The sequence below is a fragment of the Malaya genurostris genome, chromosome 3 (genome assembly GCF_030247185.1).
Source record: "Malaya genurostris strain Urasoe2022 chromosome 3, Malgen_1.1, whole genome shotgun sequence".
Lineage (NCBI taxonomy): Eukaryota > Metazoa > Arthropoda > Insecta > Diptera > Culicidae > Malaya > Malaya genurostris.
In genome coordinates, this window is record NC_080572.1 from 153,489,394 (window position 1) to 153,514,171 (window position 24,778).

General features: G+C 41.8%; 1 protein-coding gene across 6 annotated transcripts in view; it reads left to right on the plus strand.

The window, feature by feature from the left end:
- Nucleotides 1-24,778, plus strand: part of LOC131437439 (coiled-coil domain-containing protein AGAP005037) — a 993,236-nt gene that overhangs the window by 118,365 nt on the left and 850,093 nt on the right. For 5 of the 6 annotated variants that reach the window (XM_058606791.1, XM_058606794.1, XM_058606793.1 and 2 more), the window contains one exon: nt 6,047-6,097. The exons of the other annotated variant lie outside the window; for it this stretch is intronic. In XM_058606791.1, coding sequence (XP_058462774.1) covers nt 6,047-6,097 — 51 coding nt within the window. The remainder of the gene's footprint in view (nt 1-6,046; nt 6,098-24,778) is intronic. 6 annotated transcript variants of the gene reach the window in all.

Here is a 24,778-nt window from a genome sequence, read left to right on the forward strand (position 1 = left end):
AAATGTGTCAATGTGCACTAAATTCTCAGGAACATCCACCGCGGCGGTCTCCGCATCGATACCGGAGGCTGTTTTTTTCTGCAAACACCGAGCAAAGAACTTTGCAAACAGATCACATGACTCCAAGGATGACCTGGATTCAACACCATCGAAACAAACTTTTGAAGGAATTGATGAGCATTTACGTTTCGAGTTTACAAAAGTCCAGAAATGTTTGGGATTCCGACGAAGATCAGTTTGAACCCGCATAACGTAGGATTTGTACAACCCCGCGTTTAATTTGCGATAGTTATCACTGGAACTTTTAAACATTCGTTTTATTTCAGAGCTCTTCCAGCGACGATGTTTGCGCTGCCAAGCATTTCGAATTCGTTTCAATTTACGAAGCAAAGCTGTGCTCCAAGGAGGACTTATTGGCCGTTTTACAAAAGGCAAATTTGAACTTAACCACTGAGTTATTTTGTTACAGAAAAAATATGCCATTTCATTTGCGGTGTCGATATCTTGCAAAGCACTCCAGTTAACGTGTTGCAAGAATTCAAGTAAAGCACCAAAATCAATTTTTCTATAATTTAATGGCCTTGATTCATTCGTGAAGTCCATGTTCCGGAAATTGTTTTCGCAGTCAGCAGCCAACGAGATAACTAAAGGCGGATGATGCGGGTCGACAGGTAGCAGTGGAGAAACACTACAATCAACTATTAATTGATGCTCCGAAGAACAAAAGACCAAATCGAGCAATCGCCCAAGATGATTTCTGCACTGGTTTGCTTGATGTAGATTTAAAAAATCCATACCGTCGATCAGCGCTGTACCAGCAGCGGATGGCAACAAAGAACAAGCGGGTTGTGTTTCTTCATGCCGTTTATTCTACACAATGCGGGGCTGGTTGAAATCACCACACACCAGAACAATATCATTCACAGAACCTTTACTGCAAAGTTCCGAAACAGTTGAAATGTGCGCATCGATCACATCAACGTTTTGGCTTTTATCAGTTGGAATGTACACACCGCATAACAGTAACTTTCTACCCCGCACTGTAGCACTTGCACACACTTGTTCAAGACACTGACCATTCACCGTTTCAATGATAGAGCTGACGTGTTTTCGTGAAATGGCAATCAAAACTCCACCAAATGATGCTTTGTCACTATTAGCTGAGCTGCGGTCACAGCGAAAAACATTGAAGGAATTTCCAAACAACTGCTGAGAGTTTATTCGGCTATCCAGTCCGGTCTCGGTCAAAAAGATGACATCAAAGTTGCAGTCACTCGTCGTTAAAAAGATCTCGTCGATTTTTGTCCTCAACCCCCGAACATTCTGGTAGTACACCCAGATACCAACGTCATCTTGTTCGTCATTCTGCGACACGGGATAAAACAAATCAGCGCTTGATAATCTGGAAGCTAACGAATACTTGCCAAGATGAGTAGTTTGGAAGACCCCTTCACCACACCTACCCGCAGGACCAGGACGGCTGATGAACGCTGGCAGCAGTGGCACGACTGGGGAAGGGGGGTCAGGGGCTTCCACAATATCAACTACGGTGCGTCCCAGTATACTGCATTGCATCACTGCTGAACTATTCATCCTTGCGTTGAAACAGGCGTTGGAGATGGATCCACAGCAGCTGGTTTCCAAAATTTTTGGGATGATTTCTCCTCGAATTGGCGAAAATAGATTCCTTGGGGGCAAGTTGAAGGTTCCAAGGCGATAGCTTGTAGTGCAGGATCGAGGCCAACTTTAAATGATACAAAGGTCATGTTGCTAACATCGGTACCTTTGGCGACCAGTTTAACAACTACTGGATCCTCATTCATTTCAAGATTGGCTCGCACCATAGCAGCAATCGCATCATTGGTGACGTCTGGACGTATACGAGACAAATATAGCCAAAATTTGTCGGGTTGCTGTTCACAAACTGGAACACAAACAACGTTTTCTCCGATTTGCTTCGATCCAGATTTGCATTCGGAAGCTTTTTGTTCCAAGTCAGGCCCACGAGGTCTTTTGGCTGGACGGCGACCCTCGATGAATGGCCAGCGCATATTGAGCGGTGTAGGAGTCAGAGGAGCAGGTTTCGACAATGTTTTGATTTCGTTTTGTAAACCATTAATTGCTTCCGTCAACGACACCAAAGGTGAATTTTCGTCTGCCAATTTCGTAATGGAGCGGAGATGCGAATTTTCGAACAAATTGGCGCAATCATCACACATCCAAAATAAATTTTTACGATGAGATGAGAAATAGCCCAATAGAGCGCGGGAAACTCCAGAGCATGCCATATGAAACATGCGTCCACAGTAGCCTCTGCATACAACGGAATCGATGCCTGTAATAATCAGACTGCACTTTGCACAATTTTTCTCCGAACTCATTCTAAGTGCAGGAATACGCCTTTAACTATGCAGATGGTAAATCACAGCAGCAAACGGTTCGTCGATTGTTTATTGTCAAACTACAACGACGGCAGCAAGAAGAATAGCCACAGGCACGACACAGATGAACGTGAATTACGACTTGACTAGCACTTGGCGGTTTAGAATAACACCTCACTTCGATCCAGGCAGTATACAGTCATTCACTGATAAAAACTTTAGTGATTAACTAACGCGGAAACGGTTTGAAACGGCAAAAATACGGTATGTAAAAAAACACAACAAACTTAACTGAACAGTGTTCCCAAAAACTGATGTTGATTACTTCATTCCGGACTTGCATATTTCAACGACTGGAGCTATCATAATGATACACGACACTCATTTCTGTCTTCAAAAAAAGTCGAACATTTTTCGGTGGATTTCGAACGCAAAGCAGCTGAATGTTGATTTTATTTGCACATGTTTGGTGCGAAGTTCGTACTTCGAAATGTGCACTAAAATATTTATTTGAACTTCCGATTTCGGCAAACAACCGCAACTAGGTTCAAGCCGTGTATAAATAAACGATATACAAAAACATTATTTTAAAAAAATAGGATATCATAATGATATTCGAAATCCATTTCTGGCTTCAGAAGGGCCATATTGTGGAATTTTTTTCGATTTTGAACACTGTGCGATGCATTTTTCTCGAACACAAAGTAGCTGAATGATCGTTATTTTTTCACTCGTTTGATGCGAAGTTCGCACTGCGAACGGTGCACTAAAATGTGTATTCTCACTTCCGATTTGCATATTTCAATAGATAAGTAATTTGAAATTTTGATTCTAATTAATTTCTTTTGTACATACGTGTAGCCCTTGGATGGGCTGATTTGTAGAATTTTCATGGTCGATCTTTACTTTTCAGTGTGTTTTACTCCAATGCAAAGGACCAGCAGCTTAATGCTGATGTAATTGCTCTTTTTTACCTTTTTTTATATATATAAAAAATAGGTATAGAATTCGCTCAAACTTTCGAAAAATTTTCCGAGGCCCGGAGGGCCGAATGTCATATACCAATCTATTCAGCTCGACGAACTGAGCAAATGTCTGTGTGTGTGTGTGTGTGTGTGTGTGTGTGTGTGTGTGTGTGTGTGTGTGTGTGTGTGTGTGTGTGTGTGTGTGTGTCTGTATGTGTGTTGTCAACTAAGAGGTCGAGATCTCAAGGATGGCTGGACCGATTTTGATCAAACTAGTCGCAAATGAAAGGTCTCCCCGTCACCCAGAACGCTATTGAATGGTTTTGAGATCGGATGTTTACTTTTTGAGTTATACGAAGTTTTATGTCAAAATTTGCAGTTTTTTGACAGTATCTGTCACATTTGACCTTGAAAACAGAATATTTTTCTAGACTTAGATTTCGCTCGGTAATACCTATCCAACAAGCCATAGATTGTTAAAATCCGTCCATTTTTAACGGAGATATCGATATTTTTGTGTAAGCCTTATTCCAGTAGAAGGAATTTTGAGCGCTGTATGAAAAAGCAATGCTTGGGAGCAACATGAAACACGATTTTGTATACTGTTACATAAAATTGTTTCTAAGTACCAAAAAGACTGTGTACAGCATCCTTTTTTATGACAATTTGCCTCGGACCAATTTTAGCACGGTTCATTTTTGGCAACATAATCTTTCGAATATGGCATATGTAAACCAGATGATACCAGGATTATCGAGTTGGAAGTAATTCCATAATTACATTGATTTAAACTATTTACTGCAATAAATGCTGGAAGAACATGACTTCCATATACCATACGACTCAGTTCGTCGAGATCAGCAAATGTGTGTGTGACAAATACTTTCACTCAATTTTCTCGGAGATGGTTAAACCGTTTTCTACAAACTCAGATTCATATGAAAAGTCGTATACTCCCAAACAAGATTTCTGAATTACGTTTGGATCCGACTTCTGATTGCGGAACCACAGGATGATATGTGAAACGAAATTAAAATAATGCAATTAATTTTTCTCGTAGATGGCTGAACCGATCTAAGATTCAAATGAAATCTAAGAATCATCTATGATTCAAATGAGAGATCTTAAAATCCTATAAAACCTCTTACTTTTTAGTCAGATCCGACTTTTGGTTTAGAAAATGCAGGGTGATTAGTATAAAAATGTTCATTTCACATAAATTAATCAGGTTTATCGGGTTTGCAGATTTGGATAGTCGATTACCAAATAAATTTATTTCAGTTTGAGCGGTATTCGTTTTTGGATTCGGAATGTACCCCCAAATTTTAATTCGCACTACAATTACTCAAAGATGCCTATACTTTGCTCAGGTGAATTTAACTGATTTCGGCTACACCGATTTTAGAATTCCGGTTCCAGTATCGAATCGATTCTCAAAGCTCAATCATTTTCTCAAAAAAGACCAAATCGAACTTCAAAAACAAATATTACAGGACTTAAGGTCCCATACAAAATTGGTGAATTTTATCCGATGCTGGAATTACAGATGATGAGTGTATAAATTTCATGTAAATTGTTTGGCGTAATAATTTATGGCCATTCGAATCATTTTGGGCTATGCTAATTCCTGAATACAGGCTCTGGAAGTACCATAAATAATAACGAAAAACTCTAAAGTGGAACTTACTTCGACATCTCATGGAATGTTCAATCGAATGTCACACGTTAAGATTGAAATTCGATACGATTTGCAGTTTCGACATTACAGGGTAATGAGTGATTAAAATCTCAATTTGCCGTTTAAAACGACGATAATTAAAATAATGTCATGAGAACTAAAACACATAAGAATATCCATGCAAAAACACATGCGTATTGATAAAAAAAGGTATCATCTCACTGCTAGGTGGATTAATCACGTTTTTTTAATGAAACTCACACTGAGAACGGTGCACAAAACAAATTTGTTCCGCAGCGAAACTGAACGTTTGATTCTGCACCTGAAACTGAATTCTGCACCTGAAACTATGAAGAAGCTGAATTCTTGATATTGGACCTGCACCAACCGAAACAATGCACTTGCTTTACTTCCTACTCAGTCATCTGCTCAGGTTAGAATGAACGGAATATATCAAATGTTAACCTATTAGACAAGTCAGAATGTATTGTCGAAAACCTCAAAACAGTCGTCCCATGTACGAAGATGGCAAACATGTATCATGAGGTTTTTTCTTTAATATTCGCTGTACCATACATTGTAGAAAACTTTAATTTTAAAATATTTGTGGTTATGTCATGGTTATGTTATGTTATGTCTCAGAGGGTAATTTCTAATATTTTAGTTAGTTAAGACGTATTCACGTCAGGATCTACTGTTCTGTTATATTAAACTTGCTTCATTTCTCAGCGTGTACTTTTTGAAATGGAGTCTTGGTGCATCGCGAGATTTGAATAGTATATTTAGAGAAATTTTAATTTTCAGCATAATAATATTAATGGTCAAGGGCTGTAGTAAGAATGCAGTCTTATGCTGTTATGTCTCTGATATTATCAACTCCTAGTTTTTGTATTTTAATAAAACTGGACGCAATTAGTGGATCTGTTTTGCTACTGAGACATTTTATAATGATTGTGGGTACATTATTAATTATATATTTGAAAATAGTATTGATCATTAATTGCGTTTCATAATTTTTACAGAAGAGGACTGGCAAAATGATAAAAATGGACGCAATCATACCATCGAACAAGGTGAGCGCATATAGTTTCATATTTCACTTGAAATACAACAAAGTAAGCAATAGTTTAAAAAAAAATTACACACTCCAATATTTGACATATTTTTGTAGGATTTCGACCTACGACCGTTTATTTTCACAAATGTTTTATTTAATTTGAATGATTGATTCAACGCATAAGCAATAATTTCTAATACATTCAGTCTTTCGCACCGCACGTGAATAGCTCTTGGCTCATGGAAAAATTTGGCTACCTAGAGTTTCATTGATTCAAAGCTTCAGTCTTTTTCAAGGCTACCTGAATCACTAACTGTCTTTACGAAGACTAATAATTAGTCAGCCTTTCTTAAGGCTATACAAAGAGTGATATCCTAATATAATCAGTCTTTTTCAAGACTAAGAAATTAATCAACCTTTTTTAAGGCTAGCCATCCAAAGAATTATATGACTATGACGAGCATCTGATTGGCGAAGCACAAGACACAGAGAACGGTACCGGAATCAATCTGGGTGCACGCTCAGCCGACGACAGATTCCCAGCCCCTGATCTGTCGGATATAAGTGAGGAGATCGGCAAGCTGAGGAACAACAAAGCCGCGGGCAATGACCAGTTGCCAGGCGAGCTGCAATGGATGGATGGAGTTGTATGTCCCGTCTACAAAAAGGGCGATAAACTAGACTGTTGCAATTACCGCGCAATCACATTGCTGAACGCCGCCTACAAGGTACTCTCTCAAATCCTTTGCCGGCGTCTATCACCAATAGCTAAGGAATTCGTAGGGCCGTGCCAAGCGGGATTTACTGGAGCCCGCGCCACTACGGATCACATATTCGCGATAAGACAAGTACTCCAGAAGTGTCGTGAATACAACGTACCCACGCATCACCTATTCATTGACGGCATACGACACAATCGATCGAGAACAGCTATGGCAGATAATGCACGAATACGGTTTCCAGGATAAACTGACGCGATTGGTCAAAGCAACGATGGATAGAGTGATGTGCTACGTCAGAGTATCTGGGACGCTCTCGAGCCCCTTCGAATCTCGGAGAGGGCTACGTCAAGGTGATGGACTTTCCTGTATCTTGTTCAATATTGCCCTGGAAGGTGTGATTCGAAGAGCGAGGATCGACACGAGTGGCACGATCTTCCGAAAGTCCGTACAACTTTTTGGCTTCGCTGACGATATTGATATTGTGACACGTAACCTTGAGAAGATGACGGAAACCTACATCGGACTGAAAGCTGAAGTTAGGCGTATCGGACTGGCCATAAACGCGTCGAAATCAAACTACATGAGAGGAAGAGGCTCTAGAGAAGAAACACTACGCCTCCCACCACGAATACTGATAGACGGCGACGATATCGAGGTGGTTGACGAGTTCGTGTATGTGGGCTCACTGGTGACCGCCGATAATGACACCAGCAGAGAAATTCATAGACGTATTTTGGCAGGGAATCGTGCGTACTTTGGACTCAGAAAAACCATCTACAAAACGCTCATTAGACCAGTTGTTATCTATGGCCACGAGACCTGTACTATGTTGGCAGAGGACCAACGCGCCCTCAGTGTTTTCGAAAGAAAGGTACTGAGGACCATCTATGGCGGAGTGCAGATGGAAGACGGAACGTGGAGACGGCGTATGAATCACGAATTGCAACAGCTGCTAGGAGAACCACCTATCGTACGAACAGCTAAAATCGGACGTCTACGGTGGGCTGAGCATGTCATAAGGATGTCGGACGACAGCCCAGTGAAAATGGTTCTTGAATCTAATCCGACTGGTACAAGAAGAAGAGGAGCGCAGCGAAGTGGATCGATCAAGTGGAGGATGATCTCAGAAGCATTCGTGCCTTGAGTGGCTGGCGACGAGCAGCCATGGACCGAGTTATGTGGAGACGTATGCTTGATACAGCAAAGGACACCCGCCTATAGCTGTTAACCAGATCCAAAGAGTTATTCTTCGAACGTCTTCTCAGGTATTTGTCCGAAAAATTTCATAAATTTCCTTCATATGAAATGCAATCAAACAGACCCTTCAAAGCTGTCTTGAAAGGCTTATCAAATGATCAAAATACTGTAGTAATTAAACATGAACTAAAAGAATTACTTGGTTTTGCTACTTCCCAAGTAATACTTATGAAAAAGAGCGAATGGGATTTCCTATGAACTTTACCTAATACACTTCAATCGAAATGATCTAAACAATTTGAAAACATTAGATAAAGTACGTTTCATTTTCCACATTAAAATTCATTGAGAACATTATAAATGGCATAATGGTATTGCAAACTAACCGCAATGTCGTCGTTGCCAAGGCTTCGGTCATGGTACATAGTTACAGGCATACATCTACCACTTAATTCTTCTACCGTAAACAAACAAAAAACAGGAAGGCTTGCCAATTCGTTTTCTTACGAAAACAATTTAGATCCGCCATCTTCTTCTTCTTTTTTAAATAACAGTTACGCTAGCGTAACATGGCATTGAAGGAATACTGATAGTGTAACCTACCAGTATTCCTTAAATGCCATTCGCTTCTTTAAACGATGTCGATTTGGGTATGAGGAAAATAAAATGATCTACCTACAAGATCAGCTGTTTCAAATGATCATCCGAATGAATTCGAGTTCATCACTTTTTGGAGCATTTCAAATTGGATGGCAATTTTTAAATAATATTATAATGAATTTAAAATTCAACAGTGATGTTAAATAATTATTTGAATATTTTAAATTGGAATGCTCGATCTTGAATTCAGTATTTTTAACAGAGCAGTTTGGGTTTCGTCATGAACATTCAACTACTCATCGACTTGTAAGAGTAACGAACATGATAAAAGCGAAGAAATCTTCTGGTTTATCCGCTGGAGTTGCTCTTCTAGACGTAGAAAAAGCATTCGACAGTTTTGGCACAAAGGTGTAATAGCTAAAATTTCCGACGTCCAGTTTTCTGTTTATTTGATTCAAATGGTTCATAATTATTTAACTGATTGTACTCTCCAGGTTTGGAATTGCTACCTGTAAGAGCAGGTGTTCCGCAGGCTACAAGCGTATCCGCTGGAGTTGCTCTTCTAGACGTAGAAAAAGCATTCGACAGTTTTGGCACAAAGGTGTAGTAGCTAAAATTTCCGACGTCCAGTTTTCTGTTTGTTTGATTCAAATGGTTCATAATTATTTAACTGATTGTACTCTCCAGGTTTGGAATTGCTACCTGTAAGAGCAGGTGTTCCGCAGGCTACAAGCGTAGCTTCAATCTTGTATAATATTTTCATATCTGATCTTCCAAATCCCGTTTTTTTTTCAGAAATCGCTATTCTGTTACGACTCAAGTCCTATCTAAAAGTGATCTGCAGTCGCCTACTTGGAAGCTCAAATATTTTCACTGATTATCTATCATAAAGGGAAAATTGCACCAAATGCAGCAAAAGCGTTATTCATTATCTTTCCTCATAAGCCAGGATTTCTTTTCTTAAACCAAACAATATTCACATTATCAAATTGAACGGCTTGGAATTAACATGGTCTGATCAAGCAAAATACTTAGGTTTAACGTATGTCAAAAAAACTCACATTCAAGGATCACATTGAAGGAATCCAGGCAAAGTATAAAAATTTATTAAATTTTTATATCCTCTTATAAACAGAAATTCTAAGCACTGTCTAAAGAACAAATGATTAATTTATAAACAAATTTTTAGATCAGCCATGCTTTATGCAATACCAAGTTGTTGTTCCACCAGGAATAAAACGCTTCAAAAGATTCAGAATAAAATTCTGAAAACGATTTTAAAGTGTCCTTCCTGGTTTAGTGCAAATGAGGTACACAGACTCACAAATATAGAACCATTAAATGTAATGTCACATAATATTATAAGCAAATTCCGACAAAAATCTATGCACTTTTCAATTGAATCGATTCACTCTCTCTATTAGTTAGTAAGTTAGTATATAAGTTCATTTTCCCCATTACTCAATACAAGTAGGTTTACAAATTACCCTACACAAAAGGCACAGAAATGCGAAAGCAAATGATGTCTCAGCACCAAATTTATATCTTTATGGCATATGAGTTAAATATATGCCAATAAACATATATTTAAAAAACATTAACTAAAAAACAGATAAATTGACGTCCTTGCATAAAGACTTGGGTTTTCATTTATTTAAAATCTATACAGTACACATACACATGCGGAATTACTTCTATTGTATTTACAAATATTCATCCTAATCCTCCTAGTAGTGTACTGATGCTGCATCGTTTATTTTGTTTCTGCACGTAAAGATAGAAACCGGTTTTGTGATGAAAAAATCAATTGATTTACTAACTGATTTTAGTTTGTTATTTTAAAGGACAACTAAAAGGAATCTTACTAAATTGCTTATTGTAGTGAGAATAATACAATCTTTTGTGATTCACAGATGTGTGCACGCTTCCTTACAAAACTCTCCCAAAAGCGAAAAACCTAATTCCAAAAATCCTCCATTAACATACCTCACAAGCTGAAACTCGTTTTCGTCCGAGATTACACCCAAGTGTAATATCAAAAACGCGTTTTGTAAATAGCATTAACTTTTCGTCTGCCTTGCGATTTCTGTTGAACCGTCAGGTTGGAGGTAGCAGTTCAACATAAATTGCTACGCGCTGATGAGTCTAAGACGAAACGTAAAGTAAAATTTTAAGAAAATCTCACAAGTTATAGCAAGAAATTGCCATCGATACAGCTTGTTCCGAATTGCCAAATGCCGAAGTGCATAAATTGTCAAACCATCCCAAACGTAGACCACCCTCGACTATAGATCACCATTCTTGAACTTATGTACAAAATTTATTGAAAATCCGCCGCCCACGGAATAAGTGACCATTATTTAACTTAGGCTATGTAATTCTAGTTATCCAAAGTTTAATTATGTAATGTAGAAATGTAAGGCTTAGAGTTAAGTACAGGAAAATAAACATAGTCATTCTAAAAACGACACTCAAGGAGAAATGTCTTTCAGTTCGCTAAGACATGTGAAATCAGGATATATTAAGTCTTTTATTTCGCTTAGACATGTGGAGTCCGGATATATAAGGTGGCCACAGTGAAAAGCTACTGGTGAAAATCAGAACATTAAATAGCACAATACCACTAGTGAAAACTGTAAAGTAACTGGACAATTAAACCTGCAAAAACAAAACAGAAAAGAAATTGAGTATCCCTGGGTAACAGAATTCTAAAGTTCCAGAGAATTTTAGGATTGTATCCTAGTCGGAGCTTACGATGTCTGTGTAATTATTTTGAGCCAATGGTGTTGCTCTGTACGCGAAGCTTTCGTGATGGAAGAAAGATATGTGATAGTAGTGGTGGATAGAGTAAGAGAGCCAACAGCGTTGCATTTCAACGAGGAGTGTGAGCAGGAATGTAAGAGAAGAGTGAGGGTGTGAGTGAATGGTTAGATATTGTGGGGTTCTTACTTAGGGTGTGTTTATCGTATCAAAGAACGTTCACTGGCAACTCTTCACACGATTGAATCAGTGCCATCAAAGAGAAACGGAAATCATCGCAACAACAAAAACCTGGCATGGCTCATTTAACATAGAATCGACACCAGTGCGAGAGCGAATTTCTCTCGATGACATTTCTGAGCACGCTGCTGTGGGGATCCTCTCTGAAGCAACAAACGGTCGCTTATTCTCGTTTCGCGATCCGATTCTGTACAGGCAGTTGATAATTGCAATAGAATCATTTTACTGTTGCCGCTTATTCTAACTATGTGCATATAACCTTTTTATAAGCTGTGTCTATGAATTTGTCTGTGAATGCTCCACACAAGGGTTTTGAAATATGGCAACCTAGTATAAGAATCATCAAGTGTAACCATTTAGGTTACAAATGTTTTTCGATACACCATGTACACTCATATTTGGATTTTTGGTTCAGTGATTATAAGTTAGTATAGAGATTCTTATAGATTGGTGAACACCCCTATGGTGGGGTGAGTATAACTCAGATGGTCCTAGACGTGTGAGAAGCGAAGAGTGTACGGTGAAATCGGCTGTGAAAGCCCTGATCGCGGAGTAACTTCTTGGACTCCCGCTAAAAGTAAAGGACCAGTCAATTTGTGCCTATCTCGCCCTGATCGGCTACCGGCCGTCACGGCTAATCGCAATAGGAGAAAGCAGGCTGTCGTCGCGGGTCCATCGGCAATTTGGTCAAGGATCGCTCCTTCCCGCTAATTACCAAGGACGACCACGTGGCTTGCGAGCCCGCTCGACTATTGGCAACGGCATCGGAAGAATATATGACGGTCACATTAGTCACCACCTGGCAGCAGTATTAGCCACCTGACATTGTCTGGCGCTCATGGATGGCCCGGATAATCGGTCTCCGCCAGACAAAATCACCTCCGTTACGGCCACCACCCCTCAGACGAGATCAGTTTGTAGAGTAGTAAGTAGCAATAAAATTGTAATTGTGTTTAATTACCGGAACCGACAATCTAGATCCGAACACCCCCCCCCCCCCCCGCAACTTTTAACGACCCTGGGACCCGAGGACTAAAAGAGGCCTTGAGTGCCCACCCCGGAACGTCCATACCAGGCGTTGGGGTTTAGGCGACATTCATTCTGGATCCGCAACCAGAGCATCCTCGGGGGCTAAGAGTAGCCGCTATTCTAAACGGTAACATTTGGCGCCCAACGTAAAATTTTGGAAGGTTTCCTAGGCGAATTTTTCTTCCAAGTTGTGAGGGGAATTTCGCGAAAAGTGTCTTTTCTCTCAAAAAAAAAACCATAATCTCCCTGGGTGGTTCGAACAATAAAAACAGTTCTGCAAATGGCCGATGCGATTTTAGAATTACGAACAAAAGTAGTGAAAGTAGTGATCGTGACGGTTGGTTATCCGCAGAGACAAAAGCGAATACCATTAATCCTTTGGAACTGAAGAAATTACAAACCTCTAACATTCCATGTGCTTTTGGGAATTTCACATTGTCGTGGAGTTTCGGACTATATGTAGTGTAGACAAAACGTTTATTTTCTAAAAAAAAAACCAGATTTAAGTTCGAAATTATTTCCGATAAGATGCACAAGTCTCCCGAACCAAATTTACTTTCGTTGTACCAGACGATGCGCGTAACACACCTGACGTCGAGTGAGTTGGATTATGAACGCTTGCTTCGGAACATCGTGATACATGATGACGAATCGCTTAGCAAACGCCGGCTCCGGTTAGATCAGGTCCTACGAGAAAAAAGATCAGGTCAGGGGCTTCGAATTACGTACGATAAAGACCCTGAATGGGACCTTAACATCTGTAGGAAAATTTACAACTCAATTAATGAAATTCTTAGGTCGAATGAATCAAACAGCTATCGGTGCAAAGCAAGATTACTGCATCTAGGACACCGTTTAATAGTAATTAAAGACCACAGTAACGATGTATTGCAAATTTCATGCCGGGAAGAGTATAAACGAGTCTCCTCTTTATTTTCGGATTACTTTTGGGATGAGAGTAGGTTTTCCCTTGACGAAGATTTTTCTTCTAGCAGTAATGACTCCCCGACGGGGGCGAAAACTTTGAAACATCATGTAACTGGGACTACCCCAAAGAACCTAAGTACGTCACTAAGGACGACTTTACGTTAGCCATGAAGGAAATTGGCGATTTATTCACGAACTTGTCAACTGAACTTAATAGTTTAAAGACGGATTTACGTCGACCCTCACGTTCTCCATCTCCGTTGATAAAAAAAGTAGAAATTTCCGGCATACTTCAAGAACCCCCTATCAACCATAATCAAGGTGAATATAGTAAAAATCCATCTAACTTTCATAATCGATCAGGTTGTCAAGAGACCCCGGTCGTGTGCCAGAGTATAGCCGCTCCACCGCCGAACAAACTGTACAAGGAATCAGCGGCAAATCGTCCGCCCTTGACCACATCTAAATCAATGCCATTGGATGGTACTAAATATCAATCCAATTATACATTCTCTAGGCCTCCGTTGGAGTTTGCCCAGTCATCCGTACAAAACCCACATTAAGAGTATCCTTGGCATGGAGATCAAAGTTAAATGCCCAAACCTATAACGTGGTCGGTTCCCACTGCACCCTTCTCTAGGCCTCTCAATTCTAATCCAATGATTTCACCATTTGCACCGCAGGATACACCCCCTCTTATTCATCAACCAATGAATCAGACACGCTTTGAAACGCATTCTCGCAAAGTCATTCCAGTCTATCGATGGAAAATACAAAAATACAAAGCCGATGATCAAGGACTAGGCATGAATGAATTTCTAAATCACATTACACAAATGGCTATATCCGAACATGTGTCCGAGGCCGAATTATTTGACTCAGCCATACACCTTTTCGACGGTTCGGCTTTAAACTGGTATACGGCTATGCGAAGCCAAAACCGACTGTATAATTGGAACCACCTCGTTACCGAACTTCGAGCTGCGTTCCGTCACCCCGATTTAGATGCTGTATTGCGTGTAAAAATTTATTAAACCCGACAACAGCGATCAGAAAGTTTTTAACAGTACTATTTGCAAATGGAGAAACTGTTTAGGAGCATGTCCCAGTCGATGACTGAAAGCGACAAGCTCGAGGTATTAAAAATGAATTTAAGATACGACTACCGGAAGCTTTTAGTGGGAAAGTCCATTCCAAGCCTTGCTCAACTAGTGACCTTGGGTCACGACCTCGATGCAACTGATTCCTCAGTTTTCGCTAGGGTCTTTGGTAATCCAAAAAAGGAAACTTGTGCCATCATTAACCAAAAAAGCACACCTCCCCAGCCCACTAGAACTTTCCACAATAGAAATCAACGAGAGGACCAGAAAGCATTTCAGAATCCGAAGAATCGCTCCCACAGCGAGAAACCGAGCGTTCATAATCAGCCTTTCAAACTCGATGCAAAGGACCTACTCCTGGTCCTTCGAAATCAAAATCTAACGAATCGACCCAGAGAAACATTCATAATAACGCAGGAGCCTATGCCAAATTAGTAAGAAATTATTTTCCCCCCTCAAATGGTGAGTGCTATAACTGCCTGGAGGCTCATGACCATTCTGAATGCCTTCTACCGAGAAGATTATACTGCGAAACCTGTGCGTTTCATGGATTTCCGTCATCGAGTTGCCCCTACTGTAAAAAAAACTTGCAGAGAGAGTTCTAAAGCCGCCAAACTCTCATCGAGCGCCACTCGAGGAATCATTCAATGCCTTACTAGTGAAAATTGGTGGATACTATCACCCAAGAACCAATGATATAGAAAGTGAACCCATACTTTCCCAAGTCAGTAAAATAACACTTTCCTCAGATGACGGTAACGACGACCGCTCCCACGCAGACATAAACATTTTCGATATCGCCCTGTCCGCACTCCTTGATAGCGAAAGTCACAGAACCATGTTCAATACAAACGTTTTCAAACAGTTACGTAACGTTTGACTAAGGCCTCCAAAAGAACCTATTGAACTAGTAACAGCGGGCGGCGAAGCTTTAATAATTGCCGGTGAGGTTCTAGTACCATACTTATTCCAAGGGAGAACTCGTGTTATTCCCACTTTGTATGTGCCCAGCTTGACTAACGACTGTATATGTGGTATTGATTTCTGGCGAGCCTTTGGCATTTGACCAACGGTGACTACTTGTGCAATCTCTACTGTCCAACCTATAGAGTCAATCAATGAGAAGAGTCCTACCAATTTATCCGACTCACAAAACCGTGAACTAGAATCAGTAAAGCAGTCCTTCAAAACGGTCACATCGGAAAGACTAGAAACAACTTCGCTAACCGAACACAAAATCGTCCTAAAGGATAGTTGCTCATCAGAAAAGCCTGTCCGACAATACCCATATCCAATAGCCCCTAAGATACAGGCCGGACTGTTCCGAGAAGTAGACCGCCTACTCATGCGTGGGATCATCGAAGAATCCAACTCTAATTGGTCACTGAACATAGTTCCTGTGCGGAAATCCTCCGGAGATATACGACTGTGCTTAGACGCTCGCAAACTCAATTAGAAGACGGTCCGTGACGCCTATCCCCTTCCCCACCCTTCCCCTCACGGAAGCATTCCTGCAAATTCCGTTGGCCCAACAATCGAGCAAGTACTGTGCGTTCAGTGTGCAAGGGAAAGGGATGTTTCAATTCACTCGACTTCCATTCGGTCTCATCAACAGCCCAGCCACACTGGCCAGGTTGATAAACCGAGTGCTAGGTCAGGGTGTTTTGGAACCAAACGTCTTTGTGTACTTAGACGATATTGTCGTAGTCACAGAGACGTTTGAGGAACACGTCCGTCTACTTAAGGAGGTTGCGAAGCGACTCCGCGATGCTAATTTATCTATAAAATTAGAAAAATCCCTTTTTTGTCTGGCGGAAATCCCATTCCTAGGGTACATTCTGTCTTCTCGGGGATTGCAAACGAATCCTGAGAAGATCAGACCAATCGTGGAGTATGAGCCACCTACAACAATTACCAAGTTGCGCCGATTTATAGGCATGGCGAACTATTATCGCAGGTTTATCTCGGAGTTTAGTCGGATCACCGCCCCCCTTTTGGAGCTTTTGAAGACGAAGTCAAAAATCCTAAAATGGACACCAGCGGCGGAAGAATCCTTCCAAACAATTAAAGAAAGGCTCATAACTGCCCCCATTCTCAACCCTCCTGATTTTGACTTCGAGTTCATCATTCATACTGATGCAAGTGACCATGCTGTCGCGGGTGTTTTAACTCAGAAAATAGATGAACATGAGTTAGTGATAGAGTACTTTTCAAAAAAATTAACCACACCCGAACGAAACTTTCATGCTACGGAGAAGGAGGGACTAGCCGCCATCCTATCCATTGAACATTTTCGTGGGTATGTAGAAGGTAGCCACTTCACACTAGTGACAGATTCGTCCGCTTTAACATTTGTGATGCGTACCAAGTGGAAAACATCATCCCGGCTAAGTCGGTGGAGTTTAACCCTCCAACAATACGATTTGACTTTGCAACATCGCCGAGGGAAAGATAATGTGGTGCCTGATGCTCTTTCCTGAAGTGTTGCTACCATTGACGCAAAAGCGGAATCTGCGTGGTACAATGATTTAAAAAAAGGTTGAGAATTCACCGGAGGACTATCCAGACTTCCGAATTAACAACGATCGTGTCATGAAATTTGTTTTTTCCAATGACCCTACTGATCCCAGGTTCGACTGGAAAACGATTCCAAGCCCAGAGGCACGCAAATTAATTATTTCTACAACACATGACGATTCGATGCATATAGGAACTGATAAAACAATCGCAAAAATTCGCCAACAATATTTTTGGCCTAAAATGAATAGCGAAATCCGTTCTTATATACAAAAACCCTTCTTAATCCACCTAGTGGTGTGATAATGCCTTTCTCTTCTTTCATAATAGTCTCATGAAAATATGTTTCATACTTTTATTAAATAATTTTGGACACTAATTTTGACAACAATTGATGCAGATTGATTCGAGTAGTTCACAAAAGCATGCTTCAGTGTTTATGTCACACAGTCAGCATCATTTTTCCAAACTAGTGCTTGACATTTGCGTTGCCTATTTGTAATCAGTGATGCTAATCTAAAAAAAGGCTTAGAATTGCATGAAACGTCGAGATTTAGTGTCATCTCGAAAAAAAAATTTTTTGAAAAAATCGACTTTTTGGGACTTAGAAAAAATATGAAAATTTTTATAAGTCCCAGAAAGTTGATTTTTTCAAAAAATTTTTTTTTTTGAGATGGCACTAAATTTCGATGTTTTATGCAGTTTTAAGAGTTTTGGCATCAAAAAAAATTTTCGATTTTGGAAATTTCATGTACTCCCCCCTATGGTGCTTTTTCAAGATCGAAAATTGCCAAACCTTTACCACCAGGCAGCACCCCTTAAGCATGTCCGATTTAGCTCAAATTTAGCATGAAGGCTTTTTTCGAGGTGCTTAAACTTTTGAGCACTAGAACTTTACGAAAATAGAGTTGATCCCAAAATTTTGGCACCCTTATATATACAAGAGCGGTAAAAATCAACGTGTTTTGTCGGTTACGTCACTTATACCATCATATATCTGGAACCAAAAGTCACAACCATTTGATCTTCGAACTTGATCAACGGCCCGACAGTAGCTTTCAAACGAGCCCAAGTTTGTTAAAATCGGATCAGCCATCTCTGAGAAAATTGAGCGCGTTCAAATACAACGCTTTTTGTCGGTTACGTCACTTATACAATCATATCTCCGGAACCAAAAGTCACAGCCATTTGATCTTCGAACTTGATCAATGGCCCGCCAGTAGCTTTCAAACGAGTCCAAGTTTGTTAAAATCGGATCAGCCATCTCTGAGAAAATTGAGCGCGTTCAAATACAACGCTTTTTGTCGGTTACGTCACTTATACAATCATATCTCCGGAACCAAAAGTCACAGCCATTTTATCTTCGAACTTGATCAATGCCCCGATAGTAGCTTTCAAACGAGCCCAAGTTTGTTAAAATCGGTTGAGCCATCTCTGAGAAAATTGAGCGCGTTCAAATATCTTCGAAAAGTGCACACACATACACACACACATACACACATACACACATACACACACATACACACACACACACAGACATTTTCCGATCTCGTCGAGCTGAGTCGAATGGTATATAACACTATGGGTCTCCGAGGCTCCGTTCGAAAGTCGGTTTTTCCAGCAATTCTAATACCTTTCTATAGAGAAAGGCAAAAAGCCTTCTTAGTCCACTTAGTGAAATTTTCATATATCTTGAAAAATCACCATAGGGGGGAGTACATGAAATTTTCGAAATCGAAAAAAAATTTTTGATGCCAAAAGGCTTAGAATTGCATGAAACGTCGAGATTTAGTGTCATCTCGAAAAAAATTTTTTTTGAAAAAATCGACTTTTTGGGACTTAGAAAAAATATGAAAATTTTTCTAAGTCCCAGAAAGTTGATTTTTTCAAAAAAAATTTTTTTTGAGATGACACTAAATTTCGATGTTTTATGCAGTTTTAAGAGTTTTGGCATCAAAAAAAATTTTCGATTTTGGAAATTTTATGTACTCCCCCCTATGGTGCTTTTTCAAGATCGAAAATTATCAAACCTTTACCACCGGGCAGCACCCCTTAAGCATGTCCGATTTAGGTCAAATTTTGCATGAAGGCTTTTTTCGAGGTGCTTAAACTTTTGAGCACTAGAACTTAACGAAAATAGAGGTGATCCCAAAATTTTGGCACCCTTATATATATAAGAGCGGTAAAAATCAACGTGTTTTGTCGGTTACGTCACTTATACAATCATATCTCCGGAACCAAAAGTCACAGCCATTTGGTCTTCGAACTCGATCAATGGACCGACAGTAGCTTTCAAACGAGCCCAAGTTTGTTAAAATCGGTTCAGCCATCTCTGAGAAAATTGAGCGCGTTCAAATACAACGCTTTTTGTCGGTTACGTCACTTATACAATCATATCTCCGGAACCAAAAGTCACAGCCATTTGATCTTCGAACTTGATCAATGGCCCGACAGTAGCTTTCAAACGAGCCCAAGTTTCTTAAAATCGGTTCAGCCATCTCTGAGAAAATTGAGCGCGTTCAAATGCAACGCTTTTTGTCGGTTACGTCACTTATACAATCATATCTCCGGAACCAAAAGTCTCAGCCATTTGATCTTCGAACTTGATCAATGGCCCGACAGTAGCTTTCAAACGAGCCCAAGTTTCTTAAAATCGGTTCAGCCATCTCTGAGAAAATTGAGCGCGTTCAAATACAACGCTTTTTGTCGGTTACGTCACTTATACAATCATATCTCCGGAACCAAAAGTCACAGCCATTTGATCTTCGAACTTGATCAATGGCCCGACAGTAGCTTTCAAACGAGCCCAAGTTTCTTAAAATCGGTTCAGCCATTTCTGAGAAAATTGAGCGCGTTCAAATACAACGCTTTTTGTCGGTTACGTCACTTATACAATCATATCTCCGGAACCAAAAGTCACAGCCATTTGATCTTCGAACTTGATCAATGGCTCGACAGTAGCTTTCAAACGAGCCCGAGTTTATTAAAATCGGTTCAGCCATCTCTGAGAAAATTGAGCGCGTTCAAATGCAACGCTTTTTGTCGGTTACGTCACTTATACAATCATATCTCCGGAACCAAAAGTCTCAGCCATTTGATCTTCGAACTTGATCAATGGCCCGACAGTAGCTTTCAAACGAGCCCAAGTTTGTTAAAATCGGTTCAGCCATCTCTGAGAAAATTGAGCGCGTTCAAATATCTTCTAAAAGTGCACACACACATACACACACACACACACACACACATACACACAGACATTTTCCGATCTCGTCGAACTGAGTCGAATGGTATATAACACTATGGGTCTCCGAGGCTCCGTTCGAAAGTCGGTTTTTCCAGCAATTCTAATACCTTTCTATAGAGAAAGGCAAAATGTCAGATCTGTAAAGAAATCAAGCCGGCTAACGTCCCTACCACCCAGCCAATGGGCGATATGCGAGCGGCCAGACAACCGTGGCAAATCATAGCTCTCGATTATATCGGCCCACTCCCGAGAACCCAGGGAAAGGGAAACAATATGTATTAGTAATTATGGATTTATACAGTAAGTGGACTCAACTCCATGTCTTCCCTAGCATATCCGTACGGACTCTTAGCCCGGTATTACGAGACCAATGGTTCTTTAGAAACTCTGTCCCGGCCATCCTTCTAACGGACAATGCCAGTACGTTCTTGTCGAAAGAATTCGGTGCGATGTTGGAAACGTTCGGAGTGAAACACTGGTTCACTTCGAGATACCACTCGCAAGCGAACCCCGTGGAACGTGTAAACCGATCTATAAACACGGCAATCCGATCCTACGCTAGGAACGATCAACGATCCTGGGACACCAGATTGTCTGAAATTGAACTGGTAATCAACTCCACGGTTCATGGATGTACTGGTTTTAGTCCGTTTTTCGTTACGCGGTGCGAGGAAATTATTTTGAAAGGTACTGATTATGAACATTTACAAAGTGAGGACGAAACCGCACTCGAGGCCAGGATCTCCCGTATCAAAGGGAGCGCGCCTAAAATTTATAATATCGTGACGAAAAATTTAATTAAAGCGCATAACACTTCCGCCCATAACTATAACTTGCGACATCATCGTCTGGCGAAACCATTTGAAGAAGGAGATATCGTATACAAGCGTCATACTAAATTATCGAACACAAGCGATCACTACAATGCTAAGCTTGGTTCCCAATATGTACCGTGTACAGTGATTGCCCGACACGGTTCCTCTTCATACGAATTGACCGATTCTTCTGGCCGAAACTTAGGCATCTGGCCGGCCAATTTACTCACAGTCGGATCTAATTCCCGTTTTTCAGTTTCATCTAATATCACCGCGAAGTGTGGGAACCGATTTCGATGTAGGGAAATATACCAAATGCCTGAGGATCTTCTTTTGACTTTTTACCGGTGAGTCTAAACCACGTTAACATCTTTTGTTCGAGCGCACGCGGACCAGCATCTTCATCAGTCCATTAGTGATTGGAGACTAACATCGGTTATCAATCCGGTTACAGTCGATTGATTCGCGAATCTCCAAATTAGAGGAATAGAAAAACATCGCAAACCCGAGCAATAAGGAAATAATACGGTCGCCCAACTCATAAATAATATTCGGGAGTCATCGTCGCGACACCAACATAAATTGGTTCAGTGTATATTTGAGCGTATCACCTTCGTAGAATCGTCGGTCGTTGTCAACCCGAAGCAGTTAGTGGAGAATAGATCGATAGTAATTTCAACTGTATCCCACAGTTATCGTTCGCCTCCGCGTTGGCGTGTTACTGCTCGCAAGAGCATGTTTTCTTCCGCGTCGAATGTCCGCCGAGTCGGAACAGTAAAGCGATCGCTCTTAGGAAATGGTATAAGATAGAGTCGTTATTAGAGTGTATGGTCTGAATTGATGCGATTAGTGATAATTCTGCAGTGGCACATAGAATTAAAAATAAGTCCGTTAGATTATCGTGTATGTTATATAGAAAATTGATGGTAGACGTGATGTGGTAAGCGGGAAACCAGCTATAACCATGTCCCTGTACAGAATATTGGAGTATACCGAAGTAAAAGAGCATCGGCCATGTTACGGGAACTAACGCAAGTGAAAAAAAGAGCTGTTTGTTTTCCCCAGCCAGGGGGGAATTGTAAACATTTAGGTTACAAATGTTTTTCGATACACCATGTACAATATGCAAGTAGTACAACTGAACCTAAATCACTGTGCAGCTGGCCAGCAATTGTTGCACCAGTCAGTGACGGAATGGGGCATTGATGTTGCGATTCTCTCGGATCCCTATCACACACCGGTAGATAACGGGAACTGGGTGTCTGACGAATCCAAGACGGTGGCGATCTTGACGACTGGTCGATACCCCGTGCAAGAGGTGGTGAAAACACAAGCGAAGGGAGTAGCCATAGCTAAGGTAAACGGAGTTTACTATTGTAGCTGCTACGCTCCACCGAGATGGTCAATAGACCAGTTCACTCGGATGGTCGACATGTTGACCGCAGACCTGGTGGGTCGGAAGCCGTTGGTGATAGCCGGAGACTTCAACGCCTGGGCAACGGCTTGGGGCAGCCGCTTCACCAATAGGAGAACACAGACGTTACTGGAGGCCCTCGCCAAGTTGGACGTCGTGTTAGCGAATGATGGACTGAAAAGTACCTTCCAGCGGAACGGAGTCGAGTCGTTTATCGACCTGACTTTCTGTAGTCCCGGCCTAGCTGGAGATCTTAATTGGAGAGTTGATGATGGCTACACCCATAGCGACCATCTAGCCATTCGCTACACGATCGGCCAATTGGCGAGAAGCACAAGGAGGAGTAATACTCCCAAAACTCTAGCGTGGAAGGTGGCTTACTTCGACCGCGAAACGTTTTGCGCTGCCCTTGAATTAGAGGAGCACAACGCGAACCTGAGAGGGGACGAGTTGGTCGCTATCTTGTCACGGGCGTGTGACGTGACCATGCCTAGAAAGGCTCAACCGAGGACCAACAGACCACCGGTCTACTGGTGGAACGAGCAAATTGCACGCCTTCGCGCATCCTGCCTCAGGGCTAGAAGAAGGATGCAAAGAGCTCGATCAGCGGAGATGAGGATGGAGAGGAACACGGCGTTCAAAGCGGCGAAGCTAGCACTAAACAAGGCCATCAGCGCAAGCAAAAGAGCCTATTTCGACAAGCTATGCGAGGGAGCCAACTCCAACCCATGGGGCGATGCCTACAGGATGGTGATGGCCAAAACGAGAGGGGCGCTAGCATCCCCTGAAGGTAGTCCGGCGAGGTTGAAGGAAATCATAACGGTTCTCTTTCCCTACCACGACACGTCCCCCTGGCAGCCAGCTCCGCTACCAGCGAATGAAGTCGTAAAGGTGCCGAACGAGGAGTTGCTCATTGCTGCGAGATCGCTCGATACAAAGAAAGCCCCGGGGCCAGACGGTATCCCGAACGTGGCTCTAAAGGCGGGTATAATGACAAAACCGGAGATGTTCAGGGAGGTCATATAGAGATGTCTGGACGAGCGTATGTTCCCAGACATTTGGAAAAGACAAAGGTTGGTACTATTACCGAAACCTGGGAAACCCCCAGGGGATCCTTCGGTGTATAGACCAATCTGTCTGATAGACACTGTGGGTAAGCTCCTTGAGAAAATCATCCTCAACAGGCTAGCCCCCTTCATAGAGGAGGCAGGAGGACTGTCCAGTGAACAGTACGGGTTCCGCAGAGGCAGGTCGACGGCGGACGCCATAACATCGGTGGTAACCGCGGTGGAGGTAGCTATACAGCGCAAACGACGAGGGATCCGCTACTGTGCGGTAGTAACGCTAGACGTCAAGAACGCGTTCAATAGTGCTTGCTGGGCAGACATTGCTGATTCCCTACTTCGACTAGGAGTACCGGACGGGCTGTACAAGATTCTGGAAAGCTACTTCCAGAACCGAGTATTGCTCTACGAGACCGACGAAGGCACACGTAGCACTCCAATCACGGCTGGAGTACCACAGGGATCTATCTTGGGCCCGATCCTGTGGAATATAATGTACGATGGAGTACTGAGGTTGAGGCTCCCTCCGGGTGTCAAGATAGTCGGGTTCGCGGACGACGTCACGCTGACATTCTACGGCGAATCCATCGAAGAGGTCGAACTGAGTGCATCACACTCAATCTGCTTGGTGGAGGACTGGCTGCGTAGCAGGAAACTGCAACTCGCGCACCACAAAACAGAGGTGATGGTGGTAAACAACCGCAAATCGGAACAGGAGGCGCTGGTACATGCCGGAGATTGCGTGATCCCCTCCAAGAGATCACTGAAGCAATTGGGTGTGATGCTTGACGACAAACTCAGTTTCAGCAAGCACGTTGAATACGCCTGCAAGCGCGCATCAACAGCGATCGCGGCACTCTCCCGTTTGATGGCCAACAGCTCGCCTGTGCGCTCCAGTAAACGAAGGTTACTGGCAGGAGTGGCAATTTCGATCCTCAGGTACGGCAGCCCGGTATGGGCGTCGGCACTAAATGTGGAACGCAACGCACAGATGCTGGAGAGTACGCATAGACTGATGTGTCTTCGCGTAATCAGTGCATACCGCACTGTATCGAGGGATGCGGCCTG